This window comes from Pteropus vampyrus, unplaced genomic scaffold, assembly GCF_000151845.1.
Source record: "Pteropus vampyrus isolate Shadow unplaced genomic scaffold, Pvam_2.0 Scaffold1, whole genome shotgun sequence".
NCBI classification, from domain to species: domain Eukaryota; kingdom Metazoa; phylum Chordata; class Mammalia; order Chiroptera; family Pteropodidae; genus Pteropus; species Pteropus vampyrus.
Window position 1 is genome coordinate 19,453,714 of NW_011888782.1, and position 20,564 is coordinate 19,474,277.

The window sequence follows — 20,564 nt, forward strand, 5'->3', positions numbered from 1 at the left end:
TCACTTATAAGATGGGAGTGATACGAATGTGGCTTTGATGGTTAAATAAAATGAAAAATGCAAAGGGCTCAGTACATAATTGCACAACAAAATGAGGACACAAACCCATTGCATTCTCTCTCTACTTTAGTCCAAAGCTGAATGGGGGAAAGCTGAGTGGGGGAGTGTCCTCAAGCCGGGGAACCCCAGCTTCGGTGCCTGATCTCCGTCACTAAACCCTATAAATAACTTAGCTAAGTCACAGTCTCCCTTAGAGTCGCTGTTTCTCAGAGTGAGGAAAAAGGGAGTTGTTGCAGGTGGTTTCTTCTGGCTGAATCATTTCACGGGTATTCTGTTCATTCGGGCTTTGGTCTGAATTTTCACTCTCCCTGCTAAAGAACCACCCTCGACTCCGGGCGGTGCGCGCCCAGAGGCTCTCGCCCGCGCGTCCCCTGCCTGCCCTCGCTACCTCGGCGTTGGCCGCGCAGCCCCGCCCCGGAGCCACCTCCCTCCTCCCGCTTTTCCGGGGCGAGCGAGCCCCAGCCCGAGCGCGCTCGCCCGCTGCCTAGTGGCAGTCACGACTGTGCGGTCGCCAGCGAGGTGCCGGCGGGCGCGGCGACGCTGGGCGCACTCTCCCTTGCCCGCGGGACTGCTGGGGAGGTGGGCAGGGCCGGGGTCGAGGCGAGGCCGGCCGAGGGCGTGTTAGCGCCTGGGCGAGGATGGGAATCCCCGGGACCTGGAGCTGAGCGACCCAGCGCGCCACGCGGAGGGCGCGCAGGAGGAAGGCGAGCCTCGCTGTTCCTCCGGGAGCCCAACACCGTTCCCGCGCCGCCACGATGATCCCTCCGAGCGGCGCCCGCGAGGACCGCGTGGATGGGCTGCCCAAGGAGGCGGCGAGCGCCGAGCAGCCGCCCTCGCCTGCATCCACCAGCAGCCAGGAATCCAAGGTACCGCGCGCACTTGCCCCAGGAGAACACAAACTCACTCTCCTTCTCTCCCTCTCTCTGTCCACCTTTGTTTCCTTCCAACTGGCCCTGGCGCCGGAGGCTGAGAAGTGTCCCTAGTTCTCCCACTGTTCAAGGACTATTCCTCCCTTGAGACCTGAGTGTTCGGCAGGACTAGCTGCTAGCGATGCTGGACCACGTTCCTGTGGACCCAGCCTCCTCGCCCTCACAGACCCGAGGCATCGCTGGGCTTCTACCCCGCGAGCACATTCAATTCATATTGACTCTGTGTTCAGAGATCGCTTTCTTGGGTGGTGGTGGCTTGGTTGTTCTCTGCCTGTTTGTGCCCAAACGCATATGGGTATTAGGCGGCTTCTGAAGGCTGAAGAACTACTAGTAAGTAGCCCAGGGCGACTCCTCCAGAAAAGCTAGGGCAGTTGCAGGCCAGCAAAGGTTGTCTGTATCCCAAGGGTCTCAGAGACCTTTTACTTAACAGGGCTTGCCGCTAACTTCAAAAACTGCTCATTTTAGGGAAACTAGGTGAGGGGAAATGCCACGTTCGCGGCAAAGTTGATGCTCTTCTGCTGGAAGTTAATACTCGAAGAACTTTCATTTGCTTATATGAGAGTTACACTGACACACATACACACAACCAAGCCCGCAGCACTTCTCCTGTCAACTGTTATGCTTCCTCTGAAACTCTCGTGAGTGCCAGGTACATGTGTGGAAATCTTGGAAGAGGATCAAGTAAAATGCCGCTGCTAGCAGTGAGATGCCAAATCGCATCTCAGCCTGGAGCGAAGACCGAAACATGGAGTCTGTAGTTACACAGGTTTTTATTTTTTCTAAGTGCAGGGTTCCTGGCTCTTTATGCAGATCTCTTTACGAGTTGCCCAAGCACCTTTGGAATGGGGGCGGTGGGGAGGCGGGGAGCAGTCCTGTGTAGGAGTGAAGGAAAGGAGCAGTGTTGGCTTGGGGAGCAGGTCAGATGGGGCAAGGAAAAGTCCTCTCTCTGCCTCCCTTCCCACACTCCCATGGAAGCCACTGACACATCAGCAGGATCAAAATCACAGCTAAATGTCTGTCAGTTTAAGTGACGGCTGAGCACTGTACATATTCCAGTCTCCGGAAGTTAACCACGCAAGATGATATCAAGACAGAGAGCTTTGCGTTATTCTTATTTTAATTTAATATTTTTCTGATAAATGGCTGACCTGGGTCATGCATGTCAACTTTTCTAAAACTCGATTGGAAATATGGGCAAAATCCTCACTTTCCAGAGTCATTCTACAGAACATGTGAGATGACCTAAAGTCTACCCCTGTATAGGATAAGGAATCAATGAATGTTCATCCTTTTTCTACCCGAGAAAAGGAGATGGGATCCATCTCATCGCAAATGATCCACTCCAAAGCAGCTGCACAACCCACACACGTGTACCACTTCTTCTCTGACCAGAAGTTTCTAGGAGTCTCATCTTTGTCCATTCTTGGCCATCAGTCAGTCACCTAAGCGACATAGGCTAGTGGCTGTTTCAAAGGTGGTCTAGAACACTATAAATGAATGTAGCTAAACTCAGGAGTGAAACTGGCCTGTTTGAATTGGGCCTGTTGCTCTGCATAGGTGTGTTCTGGAAAGGGCTTTGTATTTGGGTATTACAGCAGCATGGGGCAAACACACCGTGTGTTTGCTATTTTTAGATATCCCAATGTAAATTCTTTGGTAAGGCCTAAATTATATATTTAATACCTGTAACTCTCCACTCATTTATCTGACTTATGGTTTCAAATTTGTACATGTCGATTTTTCTCAAAGGGATCTACATGCCTGAAGTGTGTTTATACATTCCTAAATATGTTGCCACGGCTTAGGTGTTCTTAATCAGTGAGATGGGCTGGGCGGGGAGCGGGGGGGGGGCGGGCATAAACCCCTGGAAACTAAATACAAAATAGTGTGCCTGAATGAATTTTTCTTGGCGTGGCATTTGTGATATTCTCCACACCCCTCCGAAAGGCTAACCTGCTGGTGTGGAAGAATGTGTGGTGAGGAGGCAGGATGGCACGGAGCAGAAGCAGAGGAAAGCTGTGTTCATTCTCCACCAGGAATGCCACATTCGAAGGCTCGTTGGCATTGATAAGAATCTCCCTGTAGATGAGAGCCTGGTGAAGAAAATGTGAGCATCATGTTAGCAATCTTTCCATCTTACTCTCTTCTTAAGCGGTTTGTTTGTCAAAATACTGTATGGGACAAGCATGGTTCAGGCCCCTCAGGGCATCAAAATTTTTCAAGACTTTAAAAAGTCCTTTTTAAAAAAAATTTTTTTCTCTGATTATAAGAGTAAAAACTTCTTTTTGTAGAATTTTGAAAAGTCTGGACAAAAATAAAGAAAAAAACGTCACCCATTGATCACAATGAAGAGGCAACAACTGATAATATTTTGACCTATATCTTTAGGGTTTTTTTTTTTCATCTATTTTTATATTTACACAGTTGAGAGAACGATGGGGAACATCTTGTCATATGTCAAGCACAACTGGACGCTTCGCAATAACCCTATGAGGGAGATTGCACTATTATGTCCATTTTATGGATAAAGAAACAGAGGTTCAGACAGGTTAGGTTACCTACCCAGGAGCACATAGTTGAGCGATAACGAGGACAGGGACCCAGGCAGCATGGCTGTGGAATACTAGTTCTCAACCACAATGCAACTGTCTCTCAGACTTGTGCACTCTTTTAAACCTCTCATTTCACCTAACGTCTTAACTAAGTATTTTTCATGCCACTAAGTCATTTGCAACTGTTTTTTTGGTCTTCCCATCTTAAGAAATATTTGAAAATAAATTGAGCCACATTATCATGCAAAATGATTTAAACACAATTCTTGTTCAGCTTCTTTGCATTTGATTTTGCTACCCTCTCCCCAAAAGTATATTTATGGAAGTATTTAAATGGAATATCACAAAATCATCTGGAAAAATGGGACCGCAACAAACCCTTTAGTCCAGAGGGTCCGTTAGAAGAAGAATGATGATGAGTCAATGACCTGAGTACATGAAATATTTCCAGAGGTCCATTTTCTTTGCAGAGTATTTGTAATGCAAAATCATAGACTATTAGAATGGGGGACACTAGGTATCAATTATTCCAAGTCTTTTCTTAAATTACGTATAATTTTTATTTTGAGAATTTATTTTATGATGGAAAATTTCAACATACACAAAAATAGAGAAAAGAGTAGGAAAACCCATCATGTACCTCATCACCTGGTTTCACCAATTGTCAATTCATGGGCCATTTTCTTTTATTTATTACCCCGCCACCACCCACCCTTCCCCACACATATTGGATCATTTTAATGCAAATTCCATCCATAACTATTTCAGGTTTTATCTCTAAAAGATAAGGATTCTTTCTGTAAACATGACTACAATCCCATTATCACATATTCCAGGTCTTTAAATCAAAGGTCAATGTATTCTTTGGAGGTCCACAAAAGGTCCTTCGAAGGTCTGAACAACCAGGACATGGAAAATTGTGCATGTACATGCATTATGTGCATCATCCAGGGAAAGAGTCGTTAGCTTTTATCAGATCAATAAAGTGTCTGTAGCCTTTAAAGTTAATTTAAATACCCCATCTCTTTTTTTCTCTCTCTCTCTCTTGAGTCAATTCAGGCCCAGAGAGAGGCAGTGACTTGCCTAAGATCACACAGATAGTTACTGGCAATACTCCAAAGAACCCTGTCTTGAACTTTGGATACCTTAGTACAATTTCCTCAGAGCAAATTTCTGTAAGCACAAGGGGTAATGTAATTTATGTGGTTTTCTTTTTCATAAAATTAGTTGAGTTGAAAGAGTTTGAAAGCCACTGATGAACCTCACCCCATCTTTCCACTAACTATTCCAGAAAGACCACAAACTATTTCATTTTCTAAGTGCCTGACAGATACCACTGAATACTAACAAAAAAATTCACATTTCAGCATCCCTTATTTCAATGAATGTCTTTTCTCCTACTGACTTATTGACAGCATAGAAATCTTATTAGAGCCTAATAGAAAGATTTGGTTTAGATGCCCTTTGCCATCACTTAAATGACCCAAGGTCACATTTTGATAATGTAAAGGGATTATGGGTTTTAAGGTCAAATAGACAAGAGTTCACATCTCTTCTCATCGGTTGCCACCTTTGTGACCATGGGCAAGTTGCCTAACCTCTCTGAGCCTCAGCTTCCCAATCTCTAGATTGGAGATGCTAATACCCAATTGGTGATTTTGTGTAAGGCCTGAGAATATGTAAAACACTCAATATGTTGTAAGCCTTTTTGAGCATAAAACATTACTTTCTCTTCCTCCTTCAAATTAGATGACTTCTGTCACTAGCCAACCCCAAATATCATCACTGGAAGAATTTCAGTATTCAGAACTGGCATTCAATAGTATAAGTAAGTTTTCTTCCCTGTGGATTTTTAGTTAGGCTATTGATTGCAGTGAGATTTTATCTTAGTCATTTTGCATCCCTAAGAAAGATAAGCCATAGACTCACCAATATATTACTTCAATTTTGAAAGGTAATATAAGCCACTCAGTGCCCTGTTGGAACCATGGACCAATGTGCCCCTTCAATCTTGGATGGTCCTCTCTGAACCTGGACCATCCAAGCCAGGGAGAAGAAATCCCTAGCCATAAGGACATGCCCTGCATCTCCCAGAAGAGTTTCTGTGACATCAATCAGTAGCTATTTGTCGAGGGCCTATTTTGTGCCCAGTGCATTTCATACACATATATGAAGCTATTGCTATCGATAAGGAATTTAACTTCTATTCAAGGGAGGAAATGAAAGAAAATGTAACCTTGGCATTGCATTCTCATCGCTTGGGAAGTCCAGGCCATAGGTTCGATCTGCTAAATTGAAATCAGTGAGTGAAGTTCCCAGGCATCAATATTTTTTTCAATGCTTTCTTAGTGATTTTATTGAACAGCCAAGTTTGAGAAACACTGGTCTAGACTATAAAGATTGTAGGATGTCAAAGAAAGCAAGATCCTTTCCCTTCCAACCTAGTATGAAGGCATCATTTGTATTTACTTTCTTTTTTTTTCTTCATTTCCCATTTATACTTCAATCCAAAAAATGGCTCTGACAAAGGTGACCTGCTGTTATCTTCTACGTTGCCAAGGAATTTTAAGCATTACTCAGATGCAGCTGAATTGACAAGGCTGACTAAGTCTTATTAAGTTATTTTCATGATTATAAAAGTAATAGGTACTCAATGTAGAAAACCAGAAAGCACATTAAAACATAAAAGAAAAAATCGTTTATCACACTAACGCCAGACATAAGGATGATTAAATTTTGCTGTATTTCTTCTGTATACATTTTCACTTTTACATGCACATTGGTAACAGAATTGGAATAGTGTATAAAAAAATGCACGGAGTGCTTTTTTTCCCACCTAATGTTATACATAAACAGGTTCCCATAGTCTTAGATAATAGCATGAAAATTAAAAATGGTACAATATTCTATTTTGTTATTTTACCACATCTATTTTATCAATCACTCCTGATTGCATATTTAGGTTCTTTCCAGCTTTCACTAAATGAAAATATTAAAATGTACGTTCTGACTCATAAATATTTTTATATATTTCTGCTTACTTTCATGGAAAGTAGAATCACTAGGTCTGGATGTAAACACCTCCTAAAGTCTTTTATTCTCATTGACACAGTGCCCTCAAAAAAGGTTATATCATAGCTTTTTTTTCTTAGTAAATCTTTTATTGAAGTATGATATCATGCCAAAAGTACACACATTATAGATTAGAGCTTAATAAACTTTCAAAAAATAAACACTTGATCTATAGATAACCGCCACATAGATCAAGAAATAAAATGTTACCAACACCTCAAAATCTCCCTTATACTCCCTTCTGTTACTACTTTCCAAAGGTAATGATATCCTGAATTCTAACGACATAGATCAATTTTGTCTACTTTTGAACTTTTTAGAAATGGAACCATACAGTGTGTATGTACCCTTTTATGCCTGGCTTCTTTCACTTAGCATTATGTTGTGAGATTCATCTATGCCACTGCATTTTTCATTTTTTATTGCTATATAGCAATCCAGTATATGAATAGACCACAATTTATTTACTCTACTGATGGTAGATATTTGGATCGTTTCTTGGTTTTGGCTACTATAAGTAGTAATGCTCTGAACATTCTTGTACATGTCCTTTGTGGCACATATGAAGTACTTATATGGGGTTTATACCTTGGGGCAACATTGCTGGGTTACAGGATATACATATGTTCGGCTTTAGTAGATACTGTCAACTTTCTGAAGTAGCTGTACCAATTCATACTCCCACCAGCAATGTATAAGAGTTCGATCTGCTTCTCATCCTCCCAATTGTCTGTCTTTCTTATTTTAGCCATTCTTATAGGTGATGAATGGTATCACGCTATAGTTATATTTCCTCAATTACTAATGAGGTTAGCAGTTTTTATGCTTATTGTCACTTCAATATCCTCTTTTGTGAAGCCTTTTGTCTATTTTTCTGTTAGGCTATCTTTTCTTTTCTAATTTGTAGGATTTTTTTTTTTACATGGCCTGGCTACAACTGCTTTCAGAGACAAGTGTATTGCAAATATCTTCTCCTACTCTGTGGTTTACCTCTTTTTTTCTTAACAGAAATTCTTAATTTAATGTCGTCACCTTAATAATTTTCCACCTTATGGTTGTTAGTGCTTTTGTATTCTGCTTCTGAAATCTTTGCCTACTCCCAAAGGCATGAAGTTATTATTTCTTAGAAATCTTATTGTTTTACCTTCCACACATAGGTCTATAATCCATTTGGAATTGGGTTTTTGATATAGTGTTAAGTAGGGGTCAAGATTCATTACTGCATTGCACCACCAACTTTGCCATAAATCAGGTGACTATATATCTGATTTATATGGAGAATTCTATTCTGCCCCACTGGTCTATGTGTCTATCCAGAACCAATACAGCACTGTCTTAAATGTAAAGGCTTTATTAAAAAGTTTAGCTATCTGGCAGAGTAAGACTTCTAGTTTTGCTTTGCTTTTTTAAAACTGTTTTGGTTATTTTAGAATTAGCTAATCAATTTCCACATAAACACCTGCTAAGATTTTGATTGGGGTTGCAGTAAATCTATAAATCCATTGGGAGAGAATGGACATATTTATAGTATAAATTCTTCCAATAGTATGTCCCACTCCAGAGTGTTTGCTTCTGCCACGTATCTGTGGACATCAGTAGCTGATAACCTAATTTTATGTTACTTTTGCATTAGGGGGCTACATAGACCAAAATTTGAGAAGTCAGGTCTGTGATTATAAATTCCAAAGGAAATATTTATTTATGTATCTATTTATCTATTTACTTACTTACTTACTTACTTACTTACTTACTTAATTTCTCTATTTCTCTATCTACCTGTATCTATGTTAAGATTTCTTTATCATCAACCTGAGTTGGTGAGAAATTTGTTTCTAGTTTATTCTTTCTTTCTTTTTCAGATCTCCACTCCATGTAAGCATCAAAATCCAATCTCCCTATGTTTATTTTCATTTGTGGTACAATATACATAAAATGTGCCGTTTTAATCATTTTTTTATTGTCTCTCTGCTCTATAATTCAATTCATGGAATTGCTAAAAAAGTAGACATTTCTATCTAAAACATTTTAACCACTTTTAAATGTACAATCCTGTGGCATTAAATACATTCACATTGCTGTGCAAGGAACACCACTAGCCATCTCCAGAACTTCTTTCCAGAATGAAACTCTGTACCCATTAAATATTCTTTCCATCCTGTTCCATAATCACCATCCTATTTTCTGTCTCTATGGATTTGACTACTCCAGATACCTCATCTAAGAGAACTCATACAATATTTGTCCCTTTGCAACTGGCTTATTTCACTTAATATAAATCTTCAAGGTCCACCCATGTTGTAGTACATGTCAGAAGTTCCTTCCTTTTCAAAGCTAAATAATAGTCCATTGTATGCATATAATACCTTTTGTTTATCTATTCATCCTTCAGCAGACACTTGGCTTGCTTCCACCTTTTAGCTATTGTGAATAACGTTGCTATGAACTTGAGCATACAAATATCTATTCAAGTCTCTGCTTCCATTTTGGCAGGCTATATAGCCAGAAGTGGAATTGCTGGATTATATGGTAATTCTATGTTTAATTTTTTGAGGAATCGTCATATTGTTTTCCACAATGACTGTACTATTTTAGATTCCCACCAGCAATGTACAAATGTTCTAATTCCTCCACATCCTCACCAACACTTATTATTTTTTGTTTTTTAGATCCTATTGGGTGTGAAATGGTATCTCTTGATTTTATTTGCATTTCTCTAATGATTAGTAATGTTGAGCATCCTTTCATCTGCTTATTGGTCATTCGTATATCTTCTCAGGAGAAATGTCCATTCGAGCCTTTGCCTGTTTTTTCTAATTGTGTTGTTTTTCTTCTTGCTGAGTTGTATTATCATAGCCTTTTAAATCAGCATATTTAAACAAGAAATATGTGTTAAGTTTTCTTATTGTTTTCATTATATTTATTCACTAGAGGATTATTTTTTACATTTTAAAAATCGTCTTTTTTCTTTTGTGAATTATCTATTCGTGTCTTTGTACATTTTAATAGAGCACTCATTCATTTCCTATTGATTTTTAGAATTCTTTATAAATATTAAAACCTTGATCTTTCCTATATATATTGCTAACATTTTCCCAAATTGAAATTTGTTTTTGATTTTATTACATTTTCAACATAGATTTTTTTTTTTTATGTTGTTAAGTATCGCAAATCTATTCAGCTATGGTATCTTTTTTCCATTTATATTTAGAAAGGTTTTCACCATGCTAGGAACAGATTAAATATTAATCTTTATGTTTTTCTAGATCCTTAAAATATATTTTTTACTTTTAGCACTTTAATCCAGATAGAATTTATGTCGATATGTGGTACGAAAGAAATCTAATTTTTCCAAATGATTAATAAGTATTTCTAAAATTGTTTGTTGAATAATTCATTCTATTTTTCAGTAACCTGAAATATTACACTTATTATGTAATAAATGGTAATATGTACTAGGTTCTCTTTTAGAGTCATCTGGTGTATTCTAATGAATTTTGCTATGTTTTATTACTATACTATACTTTGACATTACTATCATAATGTTTTAATTATTATAGTTTTATAATAGACTGATAATTGATAATACAAGTACCCTCCTAGGAGTTTCATTATTTATTTATTTATTTATGTATGTATGTATGTATGTATGTATGTATGTATGTATGTATATATTTGTTTATTTATTTAGCTATACTCATCTTTTTTTTGTTTTCCTACCAAGTTATAAAAATGTCATTTCAAAAGCAATTGCATGAAACTTTTAAGATCATTTCAGTGAAATCTTTACAAATAATGAGATTTCTCACCCAAGAACTTAGTACATATCTTTAGTTAGTAAATGAAATATCTTTTATGCCACTCATAAATGCTTGGCAATTTTCTTCAGATATTTCCTGCCCAATTCTCTGTTAGCTCTTTCCTAGGTATTATGTATTCTGGGTTACTATAAAAAATTATATATTTTACATTTTCTAACTGGTGATAGCTGACTTATAAGAAATTTATTTTATATTAATTTTGTAATCTGAGATCATTTAGATTCCATTTATTATTTATTACTAAAGAAATACAGTGTTGCTTACTGGTTCAGAGCTCAGGCTCTGGAGTCAGATACAGCTGTGTTCAAATCCCACTGTGCCACTTTGGGATGCCACTTAACAAGCTTCCTTGTCTTTTCCTTTCTTGAGTGTCACTGTTCTTTCTTAAAGTGAGCGTAATTATGCCCTCAGCAGCACCATCATGAGAGTTAAATTAATCAGTGTATGCTAAGTGCTTAACACAGTGCCTGGAACATAGTAAGTAAATGTTAGCTATTACTATTATATTATCATAATATCTACAATAATAATTTGCCTCTAATTCTCTCTTTTGGGTGGGGGGAGGAAGTAGGATAGGTAGGAACAGGTGTTTATTGTTTTAGAACTCCCAAAATATGGTAAATATTAGTGGAGGTACTGAGCTGGTACCTGACTCACTTTAAATATCACTGATATTTTGTTACGTGTTCACTGTCTATAAGTGTATATTCTACAGTGTTGGAGCTGGGGGATGGCCTCAGCTCTCTTGTATCTCAAGCCACTCAAATCCACTGCAAATTTACACATTCGGCCTGAGAAACATAAGGTGGTGCTTTGCAAATTTAACTTCAAGACAAATCCATTTCTGACTAAACCATTCCTTAAGATCCCTTTCTACAGAAAATCCAGACTTCCCACTCATATTGCAATTAAACTGAGACAGAGTTTTTCTTGTGTGAAAGACGGGTAATGTTCTTAGCTTACTAAGAATTTCCATCAGGAATGGATGTGGAACTGTTTCAAATGATTTTTTGGCAAGTATCAAGGTAATCATGTGATTTTTTTTTTTTTTTGGTCTTTAGCCTCTTTATGTGATGGTTTATATTAATAGATAGCCTAATATTAAACTCTCCTTACATTCCTGGAAAAAAATCTTACTTGGCCATGGGGGTTTTCTTTTAATAAACTGCTGGGTTTTGATTGCCAATACTTTATTATTTTTACATCTATATACATAAGGCAGATTGTTCTATAACTGTAACTTTGTGTCCTTAGTTAGATTTTATTTTTAAGGAGATGCCAAGTTTTAAAAAATGATTTGGGAAGATTCCATAGATATTTTTTTTTGTTTTGCTTTTTTTTTTCCTGTGGGACAGTTTATGAACCCAGATATCCTCTCTGAATGTTTGGAAAAAAAAAACTGCCAATAATATCTAAAACTAGCTCCTATTTTAAAATAAGTTGTGAAAACTTTTTCTCCACTTTTTTATTCTACTTTTGTTTTCTAAATTGGTTCAAGTCATGTTCGTTAACTTGTGTTTTGCCAAAAAATTATCCATTTCCTTTAAATCTCTGTAACATCTCTGGATGAGTACTGTAGGTCAGCCCTGGGATCTTCCTTCAGTCTCATCTCATCCTCACTCTAGCAGGATTCCCATGTGCTCCTATTGTGTGAACCTCTTTTTTTGGTAGTTCTCTATGTTTACATAAGATTAGTTCCTTAAATCTAGATTTGGAATCAGGAGAGTTAAATAGCAGTGCTCACATTTGCACCTTACCAAGTGAAAGAACCCCTTGCCCCCTCCTTAAATCTCTCCAATCGTTTGATTCCCTTCCTACTGCTATACCAGGTCCTCTCTGGTCCTACTGGCTGTCGCATCTTCCTCCACCCATCATTCAACTGTTGGTCTTCCCCAGCATTCTATCCTTAACCCTCAGCCTTCCTCATTCTCCATAATATCTCTGGGTTTCCACTGGGACATCTTACCTTTTCTTTTTCTTTCTTTCTTCTTTTTTTTTTTTTTTTCATCCTCTTGCTGATAACTTTCATATCTGAATCCAACACAGACATCACTCTTCTGAGTTCCAGACCAATATATCTAGGTGCCTTTTAGACCTCAATACATTTTAAATTCAACCTACCCTCAACTAAATCCATCATTTTCAACTCAATTTTTTTTTTTTTTTTTTTATGAGGGAGAGAGAGAGGCTGAATCCAAAGTCTTGGCAAGACTTGGGAAGACGGCATGAGGCTGCCTTCTCAGGAGTCTTCCAGCCCCGATCCACTGACCTGCCCAACCCTATCCCACCATCAGGGAATGCCATGGTCTTTTCAAGGGCCCCACAGGACACAATGCTGGTTGCTCGACTTGTTCAGTGTTTTATTGAAACAAAACTCTAACAGATGACTCATCAGGGCCTTCAAGCACACAAGCTCAATTCTTCTTGTGTGCTCTTCTTTTTGTGTTCTCATCCTTCAGTGAGCATCATCCAAAGAGTCAACCAAGCCAGAACGCCAGAAATCATCCTCAGTGACCCCCAGGGCACCTGAGAAGAGAGGTTGTTTAGGAGCAGATAGATAAGAGACAAGATATCTGTCAGCCCTCAGAGGTGCTTCATTTATTTAAAAATGAAACTTGTACCTGTTGCCTGTTCTTAATAGCCCACGTAGCTAAAGTTTCAGTCAGCATGTTTTCCTCAGGTCTGTTCTTGGATATGGCCCTGAGTGATGCTCCAGCTCAGACTGAAGCTGGCCCTTGGGTATGCAGGCTGGGGTTTCCTGGGAGGACCCCTACTACAGGCCGAGTTCAGCCACAGCCTGTGCCCTGCCCAGGGCCACCTGGCATGAGCCAGCCAACAAGCAATTTGCAGGTGGCTGCCACCCAAGCTAGGCTTCGAAGTGCTTCAAGAGGCCAAGCCGCAAACTTAGGCCAGCTGCCATTAGTGCCAGGCTTGGGGCTGCTCTGCAAGAGGTACAGGGCATGCCGAGGCCAAATACTGCTTTTTGGGGATTTGTGAACCTTTGAGAGATTTTGGAAAAGTGTACAGCAGGCCTAGACAGGCTGTTTGTATGAAAAATCCACTGGAAGCAGCTTGGGTGGGCAAATTGGGAGGGGCGGGGTCTCTAGGAATCTCCTGTATTAGCCTGGTTGATGGAGCTCAGATATGGTGGCCTCTTGAATCTGCATGCCATGCAGGGGAGGGCTCAACAAAGGAACAATGCTGTCTGCCAGTACTTCTGAAAGAAAGCTGCCCCTCCAGCCTTCACCTTGAAGCCAGACAAATTTGTTCCTCCCCATATGTCCCAGGTGCCTTTCAAGCTGCTGCTCCAGAGCTCAGAGTGGGAGAGTCTCTCAGTGGGTAAGTCCACACACAGAGGCCCCTTAAGAGGAATGTCTGCGACTCCAGCGGCCCCCCGTGTCACTCAGCCACAATCTCTGATGGTTTTCACAGCTAGAAATTGTGGCATCTCCTCTTTCTACACTGGTACCGTGGGCCAGGGAGCCCAGTGTGATGCCTGGAATCCTCACTCCTCCAGAGGTTTCTCCACAGCTGAGATATCCTTTCTGAATCTCAACTGCTGCCCATAGCTGTGAGACCAGCCCATTCCGTGACTCTACCCCACCTACCAGTCTCAAGGTGGCCTCTTCTGTATGTCCCTCGTTGTAGGATTTCTGGTCAGCTAGACTTTAGGTGACTCCCAATTGTCTGTTCTGCAGTTTAGTTGTAATTTTGGTGTGGTTGTGAGAGGAGGCAAGCATAGCATTTACCTACTCCTCCATCTTGACCGGAAGCCAATATTTCTTAATTCTTACTTAAAAGGCGAGTTGATTAAGCTAAGTTGCTGGTTCCATTTGTTTCATTAATACATTTTTACTGGTTTGCTGGCGGTTATTTCCAAAGAACCTCACCTTCCAAATAACATTTTAAAAGATAATTTCCTAAATGTAAGCTTTCATTACTGTTAGTTTCTGTGGAGGAGATTTTTTTTATAACTGCTATTCAATTCTATCTTTTCTACTCAGGTATGTAACTTGTAAGTGAAATGATCAAAATAAATGTTTCATGAATAAGTTGCACAAGGCAAAAAAGGGGAGAGGCAAAGGAAAAAAAATCCAGCTTACAAAATTAAAACATGCAGTTTATGATTCTTTTGTTGACTATAAGAAAGAACATAATATAAAGCTAGGAGGCTTTATATCAAATCACAGCTTAACCACTGAAGCCTCTCATATCAGCAGATTCTTAATCACTATTGGTCTTTCTTCCAGAAGGAATAACTTCAATCTGGTTCTGATAAGCCTAGCACTCTAGAATTTCATGGATTTTATGAACTTGTCTGAGAAAGCAACATAAATTGTTTCATGTGTGATTTGTTTATTTATTCTTGTGGTTAGAATTATTTTGGCAAACTTCTTTTCATAGACTGCCTATAGGGTGACTTTTAAAGACAGCAGGAAGTAAAAATAAAAAACCTGATACTCTAATTTGATCAGCCTGGATTATGCCTCTAGGCTTTGTGGGCTTTGACCAGCCACTGACAATTCTATGCCTTATACAACTCCGCACAAAACTGGGGCACTCATACTCAAATGCTTTAAGAAATACTGGGGAAATTGATAAGAGAAAGGAAGGGGTTAGTGTGCTTTAAAAGGGGTGGAGATAATGCTCAGATCTTAGAGAGTAAGGCAACAAAGTAATAGTGAGTACCTTTTGGAAGCTTTTATGTTCCAGAGCCAGCACTGAATACTTTACTTTCATTGTCTCACCTGTTTAGGCCCTTTCCCGAGTTGACAGATGATAAGTAGCTGATAAGTGTAAAATTCATGTTGTCTGACTCCAAAACCTGGGCTACCATGTTCCACATTCAAATAGATGATAGGTAGGTAAATAGACATAGAAATAGAAACATATAAATAGATACATTATAATAGCTGCTCATCTAATGTCCAATGATCATTTGTCCATGTATTATACATCTATTTGAGAGTGCATATAAAATATATTTTTGAATCCTAGTGCATAGAAAATATAATGTGAAAGGAACATTTAAGATCATCGCAGATAATCCCATGATTTTAAATTTGAGGAAACTGAGGTCCAGAGAGTTTGAGTTATTCTCTCAATTACACAACAAGCACTATAACTCAAAGCCACAGGTCAGACCATTTAGGCAGTTATATTGGGTTGGGAAGCTTTATGATGACTTCCAAGATGGCCATAGAGAAGTTGGTTGCAAATTTGAGTGTGCATCATAATCACCTAGGGGGCTTGCCAAAACACAGATTACCTAGCTCTACCCCCTGCAGAGTTTCTGATCTGGTAGGTCAGGGATGAAGCTTGAGATTTTGCAGTTCTAAAAAGGTTCAGATGATGCTGACACTATTGCACAGAGACCACTCTTTGAGAACCACTACCACTGCAGTAACTGCCTATTCTATATGCTTGTGCTACCCATCCTTTTAATTTATGGCTTTAGCTATCATTGCATACAGGTATTCTCTTGACTCAAAATGGTCTGCATCTTGTATTTATGTAAGGGCTCTGGCCATAGCCTCTATCAACGCACAGCTGGCCAGAACTAATTCAGCTGGCAAAGAGGGAAGCACCAGGACCATGCTGAGTTGGCCCAGCCTCTCTCTCCCTCCCACATCTTCTGTCTCCTTCCCCAGCTGTGAACTTGGAGAAAGAAGGCAAAGCAGATTGGCTTCATATGGCTGAGATTTACTTGCTCAAACCTCCAGACAACCTTTTGTGTTTATTTTAAAAGAATTAGAAATTAAACCTAAAAAAAAAAATTGCTTTTTTGGCTTGTGAAAACCAATCTCTGTACCCTCTGGAAATAAAGGAGCAGATGGCCAACTGAGGTACATGAAGGAAGCAGGGGGAGCTCCTAGCTATGCATTTCCTTGGGATTTCATATTTAAGGACACATATTAGTCCATGCAATGTACAACATGAGCCCGCCTTTTCCACCATATTCCTAGAGGTTTTCTTATGCTCGAAAAAGGCTCATTCTTTTAAAAATCATTAACGAAAAGGCAGTAAGTTCCATCCCTTCCAAAACCTAGCAGAGAGCTACCTTAAGGACCTGGAGAGAAAATAGTAAGTGTGTCACACTGGAGCTAAAGTTAGAAGGGCTGCAGGGAATTCGAGGAAGCCTCCACTGGCTTCTTTAGGAACCTGGATAAAAATGATGCCGGGAGAGCTGCAGCCACCGACAGCTGGAGGATTCCAGAGCTGCTGCCCTCAGCACCTGGAAAACTGCTTCCTCTTTGTCTACTGGGAGAATAGAAATATGGATTCTTCTATGCATTGTGTCACAGTAAGCAAGGCCAGCTACTTAACTTTTGGGGTCTAGTGCAAAATGAAAGTAGGAGCTCTTTGTGCAAACATTATTAAGAATTTCAAGACAGGAATAGCAGAGAATTAAACCAAATGCAGGGCCTTTCCAAGTGCAAGGCCCGGTGCGACCACACACAGGCCTTGCACCCATGAACCAGCCCTGCACTGGGATCCCCACTGCAGAGTTTGGTAGAGCAAGAGAATAGGGAAGGGAGAGGGGACAGACATTTCCCTCGGACTTGCTGTGCCAAGCAATCCATGCACATTATCTCATTTAATCCTCATTTTACAGATGAGGAAACTATAGAGACCAAGTTCAGGAAAGTGAAGTGGTTTGCCGGGGGGCGTGTGGCTGATATGGGTCTACACTGAAATTCCTATTTATTTCTGGTTCTAAGACTCTATTTGTTGGTTGGTTGGTTGGTTGGTTGGTTGGTTGGTTGGTTGGTTTTACCTTTTCTATATTCACATTCCTAAAGCAGTAACAGCTCCTAACGCACATACATCTGTTTTTAAATTTTATTCCCTAGAAGCTCCAAGAAAGAGTAAACATTTAATAAAAAAAAATTTTAATGAATGAAAAGGATTAATAAATGGTCCAGATCTTGGTTCAATAACAACAACAAGAATTGTGAAAACACAGCAGAAGAGGAAAGAAAGAGATGAATGGAGGGAGAGGAAGAGGGGAAAAGGTGGGGAGAAGAAGGAAAGCTAGAATGTGCTCGCCAGTCACTACATACCGAGTTCCATGCCTTATTATATGTAATCCAAAACCACCTTCCCAAACATATCTTGTTTTCATGCCTACTTTACAGATGAGGAGCCCGAAGCTTACAGAGGTTGGTTAACTTGCCCCCACCCCCACCCCAGTTCCTGTGTAGCTGAGTCTGGGAGCTGAAAACTGCTTGATCTTTCTTCTCTGTAAGAAAATGATGCAGGCTTTGTGTACTGTGTCAAGCTGACCCTCATAGTCCGTCTCATGGCATGGGTAGTATTTCCCTCCAGTGAAATCACTTTAGTGCAAATAACTAACAGCGGGTGCCATTTACTGAGTCTCTGTTTACTGGTTGCCTGCTATTCACCTAGGCACTTTAAACCCACTTCTAATCCTTACAACAGTGCCTCTGTGATAGGTTAATATTTGATCTAAACAGCAGGTGTGTAAACTGAGGCTAAGAAAGTAACTTGTCCAGGTGAACTATCAGCCTTGATTTAAAAATCATTAAAGAGACGTCATTCAGAATCCAGACCCAGCATAGGTATTTAATTGCCTTTCTTCACAAAACCCACTGATACATCAGAAAATATAAAAAGTTACATCAGTAACAGAGTGGGAAAGCAAGATGCCATCGACAAAATTTATAAAGAAATTGTGGAATATTTTAAGCAGAGAGCATTGAAGTAATGGATAAAACAGTTGAAAGAAAACTGTTGTCAAAGATTCTGGAGATACCAGTTACAAACATGAGAGCAGATATTCCCAGAGGAGCTCCAGAGACCTCCCAAGCTAAGTGTCAGCAGGTGCAGAGCAAGGGTGGTCTGAGCAGTTACCCACATGAGTAATTAAGAGCTGTCCCCAGTCAAAGGTCCTGTCATTCCTCCTCATTCCCCAAAGATGCGAAGAGCTAGAAGCACAGGCTCTTGACTGAGGTTTATGCCTCAGGGTTTCTGTCCAAAATATCTAAAGCATTAGCTTAGGAGGTCACCCAGAATGGATTCAGGGGCCAGACAGAGAAGCAGACAGAGCCCAAGGTAATTCCAGACTCCAAAAATCATAACCTAAGGAAAATCATAAACAGAAGGCAGCTCTGCCCAGGAATTAAATACATGAGCATTCAAATTTCAAAGTAAAACCCTCCATACATTGACATTTGTGGGATCTCCACCCTGCCTGCTTGATCCCTACCCATATTATGTTATGTGATAGTGGCTGCCTGTCACCTTTTTCAATTCAGACAGATGCAGGGAGTGGTCTATTCAGCTTTATTTGCAGAGGAAACTCACCCCAGCACCTATGGATGAAGAACCAAGCTAGTTCTTCATCCATAAATATGAACAGACAATGAAACATGAGCAAAGAGGACCAGTGTGCACAAACCAAATAAACCAAACCGGAGAAATAAGAGAGAACACAAGGATTATGACTACATTTTAAAACTTTCTAATGGGTATCTTCAGAGAAATTCAAAAAGTATTGTGATCATATCAAAAGAATTGGTTCTTTTTTTTTTTTCTTTTTAAGGACAATCAATGCACAGGAATGATTTTTGGAAAAATAATATTTCCAAAAATATCAACATGAGGCCCGAAAAAATAGGGTGAACAAATCTGAAGACTGAATCAGTAAAAGGGAAGATCAAGTAGGGTAATCTCCCAAAAGAGATAGCAAAGGAAAGGTACTTTATAAGAGAAAGGTCTAGAGATATTGAAGAAAGAAATAAAAGACCAGTCATCTCCACTAAGAGAAAACAACTGAAATAAAACTGAGGAATATTTAAAGAAAGAAAATAAAAGAAAAAAAATTTTAAGTATTAAAAAGAAAATTAATAAAAAATTGAATAGAAGAAATTTGGGTTTATATGTTCAAATTGAAAGGCTCCAATAAATGCTGAGCAATAAGTCAAATATAAGTGTCAAGCAGTAAAAGCAAAAAAATAAATTGATATGAAAAATGAAAATTAAATTGAAACATATGTAAACTATTAGCAGAATCATGATGGAACTTCTAAACTTTAAGAATAGAGAAGAACCCTGAAATAATCCCAGGAATTAAACACACACACACACACACACACACACACACACACACACACACACACAATGAGAACCAGAGAAGCATTAGACTGAATAAAAGTCAAGGGTGCTATGGCTTCAGATTCTGAAGGAAAAACATATTCAATTGAAATCCAATACCAAGTCTTTAGGATAACTCTGAAAAAGAAAGTCATAAACATCTCCTGAAAGAGCACAGATATAAATAAAATCCTGGATAAAGCATTTGCAAAGCTATCAGTATATCAAAAAATTAATTTCTCATAACCAAGGAGACTGTACCCCAGAAAAGCAAAAGCAGCAAAACATAAAAAAAAAAAAAACAAAACTGTAATCTCCTACTTTGATAGAAACCAGAAGAAAATTGCTTTGACTCCAGTGATGAAGAATCAATTGGAATTCCTGATTATCAAACAGATTCCTGATAAGCTAGGATTTATTTATTTAAGAGTGTCCTCCAGAAAATTGTAGTAGCCACCCGAGGTAGCTGTGAATCCTGAGTCCCCATAAAGTAAAGAGCAAGCCAAAGAAGCACACTCTTGCCTGTGTTACTCATCATCACTCTGGAGGTTCCAGGATGAAAAATATAAGCAAGAAGAATAAATATTAGAAATGAAGAGACAAAATCGCTATTACTAGCAGTTTATATGGAAGTCCATCTGTTTAATCGATTGAAACTCTAATGACTAGCAAAACAATTCTGTATGTTACAAGCTCAAAATACAAAACACGAAATCTATTCATTGTCTCTACACCAGCAACAACAGCGTACCTGGGAATATCTTTAACAAGAAACATGTACATCCAATGTGAAGAAACATGCAGACATTGGGAAAGACAGATAAGGAGAGCTAAATAAATGAAAAGACATGAAATTTTTAGACAAGAAGACTCAATATTTTAAAGATGTCAATCACGCTAAACAATTATGTACACTCAAGTCAATTCCGATCATATAACATCAGGAAATTTTTAAAAAATGAAAATTAGCAAGTCCATTTCACTATTCTTCTCGGGGAATTATCAGCAGGTCACCT

The 20,564-nt window shown here is 39.2% G+C and overlaps 1 protein-coding gene across 11 annotated transcripts in view; it reads left to right on the plus strand.

The window, feature by feature from the left end:
- Nucleotides 1-517: 517 nt before the first annotated feature.
- The window catches only part of STAC (SH3 and cysteine rich domain), a 126,391-nt gene continuing 106,344 nt past the window's right edge, over nucleotides 518-20,564 (plus strand). For all 11 annotated transcript variants that reach the window (XM_011363601.2, XM_023535203.1, XM_023535369.1 and 8 more), the window contains exon 1: nucleotides 518-926. In XM_011363601.2, the coding sequence (XP_011361903.1) occupies nucleotides 816-926 (111 nt within the window). In that variant the 5' untranslated portion in view covers nucleotides 518-815. The remainder of the gene's footprint in view (nucleotides 927-20,564) is intronic.